Source organism: Cheilinus undulatus, linkage group 18 (assembly GCF_018320785.1).
Source record: "Cheilinus undulatus linkage group 18, ASM1832078v1, whole genome shotgun sequence".
Lineage (NCBI taxonomy): Eukaryota > Metazoa > Chordata > Actinopteri > Labriformes > Labridae > Cheilinus > Cheilinus undulatus.
In genome coordinates, this window is record NC_054882.1 from 41,257,811 (window position 1) to 41,270,138 (window position 12,328).

Genomic DNA, 12,328 nt, shown 5'->3' on the forward strand with positions numbered 1-12,328 from the left:
TTGGCATTGGCAGAGAAGATTTGGTAAATTTTTCATGGGTGTAACCCACGTACTCAACTCTGCTGCTCATCCCACAAATGCATGATCCTTACAAATGTGGCACCATTTAAAAGGGAAATAAACAGGCTTTCCAGCAGTATAAGATTTATTGCCAAGAAGCATTGTTACAACGAAGAAATAATCCAACAAACACAAATTTCCTTACTTGTTGTGCTAAGTTCAGTACAAGCTATTTTTTTTTTTTTCAAAGTCAAAGAACTAACCAGAAATGGTGCAGCATGGCCCCAACTCCCTAGGGTTGGAGAGATATATCGAAGGGATATATGACATGGGAATTTTGCAGATATCCAATTTGCTATTTACATATTCATTTTGGATTTTTTTGGTAATGATGTGCGATTGCAATTACACTGAATATTGCGATTATGATATAAGACATAAATAATACTATGAGGATCTACTTGCTTGGTTATCAAGGAAAATGCAGAGAATAATAATAGTTTTGATCTATGTATTTCTCAACTCAAAAAATACAAATATAAAAAACCCTGATGTTTTCACAGTACCGCTTTCAGAATAACTTGATATTTTTTCAAAAACTTAGTTTTTCCCTTTTTAAAAATAAAGGCACTTACACAGTGTGCAATAGTGGCACTGTTGTGAGCTTAAAGGCCTTTCTGTGGTCATTTTTAATAAATCTTTGAAGTACTGCTCAGTAGAAAAAACCTTGCCTTTTATCTGGATATGTAATATAATCTTTATTTAGACTCTAAAATCATTGAGGGCAAGCCCTTATTTACAATGATGTCAAGCAGATAAAGGGAAAACACATGATAAACAATAAAGAATATAACAAATATAAGAAGCATATTCTATACATATAAAGTACAGTAACTAGATAAAAAAGACATAACATCAATTAGAAATGCACATCCTGATTGCAATTGAGATTAGATTAATCTTGCAGCACTACTCATAATCACCAAGGCCATGTCCACATATAACATGGTATTTTAGAAAAAGGAGTTTTCTCAACTGTTTCGGCTCAATCTGAGGCAGACTCTCCGTGACATCCCTTTAGGAGGACTCTTGCATACCTGTGATGTCCAGGGAGCTGGCTCGGCCTGGGATCGCTGTTGCTGCCTTGTCTAACATTAGATGACCCTGGCACTGCCAAACTAGTGTGGGCACTGGTGGATGTGAGCCGACTAGTCCCCTTGATATCAGAGGTTATTATGGGTAACCAGCTTTGTTATCCGGGGATAACAAGACAACAAGATCTCCCTCGCTACCCACTTTTGGGTCCTGACCCACCAGTTGAGAACCACTGCCCTAGTCTTTTAGACTGTGGGTAAATCCAGGACACCGTTATTGTTGCTCCAGCTCCTGCAATGCTAGCAAGTGTCCGGCTGGTGCTAAATAATGGTGTAAAAGTAGCAATCAAGAGCTCGCTTGGCTTGGGTTCGTTGTCGCTGCCTTGTCTAATGAGGTGCCCTGACACTGACAAGACTAGTGTAGGTGCTGGCAGATGCAAACTGACTGATCCCCTTGATATCAGAGGTTAGGATTAGGTGTTTAGTGCACGCCAGATTCAGGAGAGGGTTCAGTCAACAGAGGTGGTACCTTGGTTGTCCTTGGTGACTTAAGTGCTACCACTGGCACAGACAGGGAGGGCTACAAGGTATATCCACACGGCTCCAGTCAGCGAGATGAAAGCTCTTTAATGCTCCTTGACTTTGCCAGCAGTCAGCGCTTGAGGATTGCTGGAGCATGGCTCCAGAGATCTGATAAAAGGCGCTGGACTTGATATTCCAGTGACAGTATTACGAGGTTGGAGATTGACTAGGGGCTGCTCAGGGACTGCAGGGTTTTCAGGAGTGCCCAGTTCTCCAGAAGTGACCATTGGCTTCAGGTCACAACCCTGAAATTATGGTCTTAGGGAGGCTGACTGGTGAATTCAGGTTGGATGTCTGTTGCCTTAGGGAGCCAGAAGTTGCACAGGCGTCTCTCTGGAGGCTGAAACGCTGTGAATTGGTATCTCCTACAGAGAACACACCAGATGCACATTTTGTAGTCCATTGATGATAAATTGTAGTTTTTATATAGTACACCCATGTCATATCAGCTCAGTGTAAGAGCAGTCATTATGGTTGTCCTTTCCTATGCTCTTACTCTCACCTTTTCTTGACCCCTAGACGTTTTTCACTGAGGTCAAATAAAAGTGATCAGGAAAGTACTTGGGGAGAAATTTTGATCTTTGTGACTATTTGGCAGCTCTAAGATTGATCAAATACTAACCAGCTCCAGCTCTGTTGCAGCACTAACCCTAGAACTGGCTTGGTGGAAACGTGGTATTAAAGTGTATGGATCATATCAGATTTTCACAAAGTTATGTATATGCTGATATAACTTGTACTTTCTTTTTCTTTCAGGATGAGCAGTACCGGCTGATTGAACGTAGTGTCTCCATGTGCCGGCTCAACTACTCAGACTCAGACTACATGAGAAATGGCACTCACCGAGGCCGAGTGAGGGAGAGATCCTACATGTTTGAGAGGGACTCTGCCCAACCCCCACCTAAAATCCTTATCTCCTCCGTGTCAGAGGACAGGAGCACCAAGTCACCCTCCTTCAGGGTGTCTGCAGCTCGTTCATGGTCCAGTGAGGACATCTTAGCGGATACAGAGGATCTACCCAGGAGTGTGGTCAAAGAAGCTAAGGAACCGTCCAATGAAGTCTTATCCAACTCAACATCCAAGCCCCAGCAGCTGATCTACACTCAGTCACCCTCAAGCTTCTCAGTGCCTGAGTCTGTTAACACTGAGTCACTGATCGGCGACTCGGCTATCAGCTCACCAGACTCATGGGTTGAGAGTGAATTTGGGGTAACTCCAGAGAAGTTTTGTGAGAGCCGAAGTGATAGCTCATTGTGTGACAGTGGAACAGCCTGGGATGTTTACCGTGCCACCCCAGTGGAGATCATCACCCTTGATGATGTCCCATCAAACGAGGAGAAAACTCCTGATGACCAGTCGATTTCAGAGTCCTATACTGATGAAGGGATTTACTCTCTTAGCTCATTGGAGAGTACACAAGACAGAACCCAAGGGACGTCGGAGAACAAGCAAGAGGAGAAAGTGGACAACAAGGAGTCTAATGTTGAAAAGCGGGACATTGCGTTAGAACAAGTACAGGATCAAGATGAGATTAAAAAAGACCTACAGAAAGATCCAGATCAGGAGAAAAAGCAAGAACAATCTTCTGGACCTCATCATGGGGAAGAACGGGCCAACTTTGGTGGCAAAGATCTCCTTGAAAATGATAAAACAAATGCATCCCCGCTTATCTCTATCACTGAACCACAAGACAGTTTAGAAGAACTCACCAAGCAAACCAGCGTTGAAGAGAGCCCTCATGGGGAGCTAGAATGTCACAAGAAAACTGTGCACTTTTCTGAGACTGCACAGGAAGTACTAATAAATGGTCCGACTGAAAGTGAGAATGTAAGAAATAATGTGGAGGTGGAAACTGAATGTCAGAGCTCTCCTTTGGAGGAGACAACACAGGAGTCAAAGGAGGAATCAGGGATTGAAGGAGTGGTTGAAGTAAAAGACAAAGGAAGGGAAGGAGTCCTGAATGACTCTCTGAATACTCAAGAAAGCACTAAAACAGAGACTGGTGACACAGCAAACAAAGATGAAGCCTCTAAAACAAGCCTTGCCTCAGGCGTTAACATTCCTGTGATCTCTATTTCAAGTGAGCCAGAGCAGCACAAAGACAAGGGAACATCTGGCCAAGAAGGGCAAGATCATGTTGCGGATGATCTCCATCAAGAGGAGAAACCTGGAAGTAGGGTTACAGTCAAAGATGTCAATAGCCCTCAAAACCCTGAAGAATTGAGTCGAGACTCTAATGACAACCATGCTGAGAAGCCTGTTGAGGTTTCTTGCTCTCCTGAATCAGAAAATGCAACTTCAGAGCCAATAAAAGGCCAAGAAAGTGGACCTTTGGATGGAACTAATGAACCTGGCAGCATCAAGTCAACAAATTCAGACATATGCACGCCAGACTCAGTAGATATCAAGAATAAAAATGAAGACAGACAAGACCTGGAACCTATAATCCATGAATCTCAGACAGGCAGCACTGACAAGGACCTGACAACTGAAACTTCTGAAGATGCTAAATCTCAACATGTAAATACCAAGGAAGAAGTGGGTTTAACTGGTCAATTGGACAACCACCAGGACAAACTGGTTGACACTATTTTGGACAGTGAGACAACCATCAAACAGCAGAGTGCAGCAAATTCAGTTGACTCAAAATCGAATGGTAAGACTGGGATTTTAAGTGGTGAAACTGATGGTACGTCCAGAGACTTGATTCCAACAGACTTTGACCGAAACTCCCCCACCGATGACCTTCTTGGTGACCCCATCGAACCAATGGATTTGTTCTACCCGGATAAAGAGGAGCCGATGATCACAGAGCCTCCAGACTCTGAAATGGAGAGCTGGCCTTCTGTTTTGAGTGTGTCTCCTCTCCAGCCAGCGCCGGCGTCAGAGACTCTGCCTGACGACCAACCTCTTATCCTGCTGGATGATGACTTCAGGAATGAAGAGGTTACGGTCCAAGACAATGAGAAGGTAAATGTGAGTTTAATCGGATGGTCCTCTGGATGAACAGACTGTTTTAGTTGTAAATTAAATATAGAACATTTATAATTAATTTCAAACTATCAGTATTACTTTTAAATACCTGAACTTTAAGACTACCATGATTAACTATCAGACAATCTAAATTCACTTTTAAACTACCTTGATTACCCTATAAACTACTTAACCTATTAACCTTTAAACTGTCAGAGTTACTGGGTACTGGTCCACGGTGCACTGGTCGTAGGGTCGATTCCTGGTCTTGGTGCTCTTTTGGACCAGAGAGGGAAAAGGGGTGGATGGATTATCAGAATTAATTTCCCAACCATCATAATCATCTTTAAGACTGTTATAATTACCTTTAAATTCTCCTGAAAAACTTTTAAATGACTATAATTTTTCACTATCATAATGATTTGTTAAACTATTATAATTACACTTCATGCCAACAAAAGTAACTTTGAAACTATCATAGTAAACGTTAAAACTATTAGTATTTTCTTTTAAGATATCATAAATAACTAAAAACTATTAAAATTAACTTTTAAATTGTTAAAATTGACTTTAAACTATCCAGTTAAACTTTTTAAGTATTAGAATTAACTTGAAGCTATTATTATCTTTTCAAAATATCATAATTAACTTTTAAACTATCATAGTTAACTTTTAAACTATCATAATTAACTTTTAAACTATCATTATTAACTTTTAAACTATCAGAATTAACTTTTAAACTATCAGAATTAAATTTTATGCTATCATAATAAACATTTTAACTATCAGAATTAACTTTTAATACAAATTTTGTTCATAAAGATATTCTTTATAAATCGATGATATAAGCATCACATTTTGTTGGTAAATACAACTGATAAAAGTAAAAAGCTAACGTCATGCTATATTAAACTACAACAGAGTCAATGGAATTTTACATCATCACCTGCTTGTCTGGTGCGAGTGCAGCTTCAGTTGCCGTGCTTGGTGTGATGACGTATTAAAACGCTGTAGTCCTAGTTAGCTTCCCTTTAGTAACCACCTTTATTAAGACACAAAAAGATATGAAATTAAAATGTAGGGTAATTTACATATTTATTTTATTTCTTGGGAAAAAAAACATTAAAATCTCTTGGGCTTGTGTTCGCCACAGACCTTATTTCAAGCATTTAACTGAAAACAGAGTCCTTAAAATTCCGTCATACAGTTTTACAATCTGCCATTTTAATTTTCTCTTTAATATTTTTGATATAGTAATTTATAATTTAATATGTCTTTATTTGTAGCATTTAATTTATAAAGCAACTAACCAACTAACCAACTAACATTATATGAAAAGAACACTCTTTGAATGACCCACATCGAATCAGAGAATCCCATCCTGGTCTAGTCTACTGACAAATCACACAGGCCTTTCATTTTTGATCATTTGCTGTGCAAATAATTGGTATTCATTTTTCTCAGTTCAGGTCTTGAAAAGGTCTCAAAAAGTCTTCAATAAGATTTCCAGTAGTGTGTAGGAACCGTGGTTTTGATCATGTATAGGCTTACATTTTTTGCTGCTGTTATACCCCTCCAAAATGACGCCGCTGTAGAGCATTGCTCCTCTAAGCAGTCGCCCATCTGTGTGTTTGTATCTTTGCTCAGTTCAAGTGAAAGTTTCTGTTATCGAGTCCTGCTTTTGAAGTCGTAATATTGGTATCAATATTGCCTCAAAAATCCAAAATTAATCCAGTTCACTCCACTACTGAGCTGGCAAACAGGATCAAAAAGACGTAAACATAAGAGCGGACATGGGCCTCATGTTTTCTCTCTATAAGCTGCTGAATCATCTCTGTTTGTTTGTGGTTGTCATTAGTCAATCACTCAGACCGACCAGCAGACAAACAAAGCCTCCAAGTCCCAGGATGCCTGCCTGCTGAAAACAGAAGAACTGTGGGGAAGAGACGCTGTAGCGGACCACAGCGAGGCCAAGGAACCGAGCTCAGACTCTTCCAGAGAAAACATGGAGACCGTGAGGTGGGTTTTCTATTCTTAGCTGGCGGCCTGGTACACACTAAGAAACGCACACTGGACCCTGGGGGAAACCCGTGTTATGGCAGTGGATGGGACTGCTGTGACCCGGCCTGATTCAGTTAGCTCAGATATTTCCTTAAATGTCCCGGACAGTTATCTCAGCAGGCTGGTGATGGGAACGAAGACGGGCCTTATGTGGGTCGAGAGACAGACGGATGGAGAGAGAGGATGAGGCATACAGAATGTATGCCTCATCCTCATGTGTTTGAATTAATAAATGTAAACATGGGGGTCAGGTCATGTTTAGTTTTAACTGCAAAAGTGGAGATATGATCCCTTAGACACCCACATTTAAGGTGAAACAATAATTATCAGCATTTAGCATAAATCACAAATGATGACTGATGCTCTTTGGTTAATATTTTATACCAAACGTGTAAAATACAGGGCTGTTGAGATTAACTGTTTCAATTTCTACTCATTCAGATCCACAATCAGTCCATTATTTTTTAATCAGCTGCAGTGATGTAAAATAAACCCATCACTGCTCCTTAATGTCTCATTTCACTTTAAAAACACATAGACAGCTCAGTGGAAGAGTCAGAAGTCATCAAACATTTACCCTTATTACCTTTGAGATACATAATAAGTTCGTTTTCCTGTTTTTAAGTTCATGTAATAATGCTGCGGTTTCAAACTCATAATTTATTAGAAAATGTCAAAAGATCTGAAGTATTACTAATGAATTCTACCCCTTCACTTCCTGAGTCTGCTTTCTTTTGTATGAGACTCAAACTAATGGACTTTATTTCCTTTCAGGATTGACTCTAAAAGCTCCATCAGACAAGACGAGATCCAGATCCCTCCGGTCCTCCGTCACAGAAAGGGGGCTCGCCTCACGGAGTCCACGGTTGGTTTGACACTCTGTTTCCTCCTCTGTGGACATATCAGTGTGCTTGGATAAATATTCACTCAGTTACTGAACTCTCACTGTTTGCTTTGGGCCTTTTTCCCACTCGCAGAACAAAATGACGCCGGCAGGGAGAAACACAGACAACACGGACTCTGCTGTTTGGTAAGACCTTCTCCCTCTGTCAGCGCAGGGCTTTTATAACAGCACTTTTTCAATCTAAAGATCCAGAAAACGTCATGATCTTAGGTGTGAGTAAACAGCTCTGTTTTATGATTTATTTTTGAGACATGGGAGCTGCTTTGATTACATCCATGCACCTGGCTCATCTGCTCAGATAACAGGGAAATGAATTGGAATTGATCCAAACATAAAGTTCTTTCCCTCCCTGTGACTGATAGCTGCTGTTTGCCAGGATGCTGCTTTATACTAATACCATCATTACTTCGTGTTCATCCATGTAGGTGGAGCGATGGCTGGGAGCTGTACCTGCTGCTGCTGCTGTGGCTGCTGCTCTACTGTTTCTGGATGCTTCCACAGATGGACCTGAAGTCACTGCCCAGCCTGCTGCTCAACCTCTGAACCAACATGAACACACACATTTACACACAGCTCCATGCACACAAACAGATACACACAGCTCTACTGCCACTTCTTCTCCTTGTTTTTCATCCCACTGACTCAACTCCTGATCAAGTGAAGGCATTTAAAAATGTGTATTTTAAACTTTTAGACCTTTTATAGGTTTTTGCTTTTAAGCTTTCCATGTGGCTTAGAAAGATCTGCATGACGACGAGTCAGGGCCACTGGGACGAGAGGAAATTTGATGAAAAACCTGGTGACATGTTGAGAGAAGGGATTGAAAGCAAATACAATTTGTATAGGATAAATAGTGTATTTAAAAAGGAAAAGGGCTTTATATATTGAGCAAAAAATAAAAAAGTTTAAGGGCACTTTTACAAAAAATCAAAGAAACGTTATCAACATGTATTTGAAATGACACTTTTTGACAATCCACTTGATTCAGTTGATTTGATTCAGTAACGAACACACTGGGAATATTTAACTGACATTAGCCCTATTCACAGTGCTGTTTAAAGATACTTTGCCCCTGTGACATTTTGTTTTTACTGTGAACATCACAGCCATACAAAGGAGGATGAGAGGAGAGAGAGCACCACTGTGTGCAGGTCTGAAGCTCTTTGCACACTGACTGTAATTTTCTGACTTTTCAGTCCAAAAAGATGTTGGGCACTCAAACCATACACACCAAGTTCAATACATTTTAATTCAGTGATAATGAAGAGAAAATGGAGTGGAGCCGATTCTGTACTTCTTTCATTCATTGATAAAACCACCTTCTGTCGTGACAGAGATCTTCATCATTCAGCTCGCATGTCATAGTGCCATGCCAAGTTAAAGAGATGGAGAGCCACTTTAATTTAGTCTCTGTTACAAAGCTGTGGCTGCAAACTTCAGCACACTATCATGGTTGATGTCTACATAACACATGGGCAAATCACAGTGTTTAAGGTGGAGAGGGGAGCAGCAGACACTCTTCTGAATCATCAATCACCAGTTTAAAGGTCACATATTTTACTCCTTTAAGACAAGTTTATATTGGTTCCAGAGGTCCCCAAAACATGCCTGTGAAGTTTGTTGTTGAAAAACACTCCAGTATTGCATTTTTGCATGTTTAAATGCAATGTGTCTGTGGCTTTAAATGTTAATGAGCCGTCTGACTCCGCCCCTGACTCCACCCCCTCAGGAAATGGATGTGGCTCAATAGATGTGGCTTTCCGAATCCTCCTCTCAGCTTGGAACTTTCTTCCAAGTAGGGAGGGCTAATTGAACCTGGGGGCGGGGCTTACTCCCCACTTGACATCATGAGGGGAAAATCTGCGAACAGCTTGTTTCAGCCAAGCGACAACCTCCGGTCCTGAAAAATGAAGCCAATTTGGAAGTGCAAAAAAATTGTTATACCTCCACTTGAGGCTGGCTGCAGGAACACGGAAGTCCCATCTGGACACGTGTTAAACAGCTGGTATTGACACTAGAAATAAACTGGTTTACAGCCTGGTTCAAAACACCAAACGTGTCTCATTAGCTAGTGTCTTATTGTGCTCCCACTGTACAATGGGTGAATTTTTTTATACCACGATCATTTGGATTATAATTAGGATCTCATTTGATTGACAGATAGCTCGGCAGGCAGAGGCTCCATTTCTGTCAACCAGAATGCTAGCTAGCAGGCTGACAGGAAGTCGTGCTTAGTGGGCGGGCTTTAGGTTGATCCAAAGTTCGGTTGAGAACGCAATTTCAATATGGAAGCCTCCACGGATCAGCTTTAAGAGCCGTTTGAGTCCACTTATTGTAAGCAGACGACTGACGTCACATAGGGTTTGTCTAATTCTTTCTACAGTCTATGGTTTCAGCACACATTTTCTGAAATGTCGAGGAACGGGGGGCTGATTCTTGGGGGATTGTGGACAGGCCAGGGGCATATATTTTTGCTAGAAAAGCCTGAAAAAAAAATTTGCATAATATGTGACCTTTAATTGACTTGAAAGGATGCGACAAAATGCAAAATATCAAGAAGAAGAACGAAAGCTTCAGTGTCAGCATGTAGACATTTATAGAACGTTTTTCTTTTTTAACATGCAAAAATTTCATACAAAAGAAACAGACTGAGTGTGCAAAGGCCTCAACTGTACCTGTATGTCAGGTTTCCACAGTGGTGGGCTCTCTCACACTTCTGGAAAGCAGAAACACAATGTAAATCAACAGAAAAGGACACGTACTATCACGCCATAGTGGTATCAGTGTGATAGTCTAAATATGTTAGGAACGCTGCACCATGGCTCAGGAAGGGAAAACACCAAAAACAGTGGAGTTTAAACATGCATTTAATGGCAATCAGAAATTGAAATTTAGAAATTATCAAAGATTTAAAAATGTCTGACAGTCCTATAATTTGAATCAGTAGTTAAAATAATCTCTTTTTTTCTGATGTTTAGAATTTTTCTGTCAAATTTGTGACTTCCCTGTGGGTGTTATGATGTTCTCCATTTTACCCTCGCTCTAAAATGAGCCTTTATTTCTTGTTGCTTCACTATATCTCTTAAATCATTCGATTTTTGTGGTTAAAATGTGCAGACAGTGGCCCTGACAGTCAGCTGCAGATCTGCTCCTTGTTTAAATACACTTTAAGAATTTGTGCTTTTTATTGCCGTGCAGAGCCGACAGAGTCGACTCTGCTATATTATAGGACTGTACAGCACTCTGATGTGTAGATAGACTCATATTATGGATGTACGGATGCACAGTTGCCTAAAAGAAAAGCCATTTGAACCCCAATGAAGAAGCTCGTAGTAAAACTGGAGATGTAGAAGCTGAAGCAAGGATAAAAAATGATATATATATGTTTTATTGTAAAGATAACTAATCCGTCTAAATGAAGGTGTATTTTTAATGTGTTGCACATTTTCAAAAGAATACAAACTGCCAAAGATTGTTGAAAGTGCTAAAACAGAACAAACACAACTCACCACAAGCCCGATAATAAGATTTTTAACACGTAGATGGATTAGAATAACTCTTGTACTAAAGCATCACCCAGCTCTGTATTGTATCATAGTCAAGGCAGAATATGTATTTGTAATATTTTATGGCTCATAAGATGTATGAATGGGTTTTTAAAAGTTTTATGACAAAGATGTTTTATGTGATCAGCTATGCTTGAGCTCGTCCATGGAAAGAGAATGCTTTACAATGAAATATCTTTATAAATGTTATTTTTGAACAGCGTCTGTAATGAAGCACTATGACACCATGAATTGACCTTATTATAACATCGTACCACACCAGCCGACCAAGTCTGTGTTTACTCTGAATATGAAGACAGGTGCCATAGTCAGCACGGACACGGCCAAGTGGGTCGTCCTCACAGCCCACATTGTCATAGTCCCATTTCACGTGTGTCTGTGTCCTCTGTCCTCGTGAGAACTAGAGCTCTGTCCCAATTCCATACTCACTGCAGACTTCTATAATTAGCAAAATCAGGCTCTTCAGCGACCTTATTCTGACCTCTTTATTGTTGAAAATACTTATAAATAGAAAAATATGTATAGTTGAAGGTAGAAAAGGAAAAATCTTTGAATGATAGGTCTAAATCGATTGAAAAATAACTAAACGTATGTTTTAAGTGGTAGTTTTCAGCTCCGTATTTTCATTTCGAACAGTTTACAGCAAATATTTCCATCCGTTTTCAATGCCAGATAAATTCTTAATATCAGTCACTCAGAATGGAACATATCTCATTCATGCAAAGGCATGCCAGGGCCTTCATATTACCTTTTTTGTTGTTCTGTCCTGGAGCAGACATGCGCAGTATGATAAAAATCACCCCAAACAGGGGGAGGCGATCAGACAGAGTGTTTTCATGGATGCTGATGAACCACTGTCGGCGGTAACCACCCCTTTCCATTTGAAAAAAAGAAATCTTTTGGATCCAAGAATTTTGAAGCTGATGAAGTGTTTATAGATCAGGCATTTATTCCCATAGCAAGCGGCCCACCTAAACATAGCTAGGGTTGCCCAAAACAGATTAAGAGCGAGTACTGGTCGCTAACACATGTCTTTACCATGTAGTTATGTGGTTATATGGCCATGGCCACTGAAAATAAATGCTACAGAATATTTTCCCTCACTATTATTGAAGCAAAATGAAGAAGGACCTCATATTGCTCTTTGT

The 12,328-nt window shown here is 40.3% G+C and overlaps 1 protein-coding gene across 1 annotated transcript in view; it reads left to right on the plus strand.

The window, feature by feature from the left end:
* The window catches only part of clmna (calmin a), a 76,770-nt gene extending 67,258 nt beyond the window's left edge, over positions 1-9,512 (plus strand). The window contains exons 9-13 of the mRNA XM_041813450.1: positions 2,433-4,646; positions 6,508-6,668; positions 7,485-7,575; positions 7,688-7,740; positions 8,040-9,512. Coding sequence (XP_041669384.1) covers positions 2,433-4,646; positions 6,508-6,668; positions 7,485-7,575; positions 7,688-7,740; positions 8,040-8,157 — 2,637 coding nt within the window. The 3' untranslated portion in view covers positions 8,158-9,512. The remainder of the gene's footprint in view (positions 1-2,432; positions 4,647-6,507; positions 6,669-7,484; positions 7,576-7,687; positions 7,741-8,039) is intronic.
* The last annotated feature ends 2,816 nt before the right edge of the window (positions 9,513-12,328 follow it).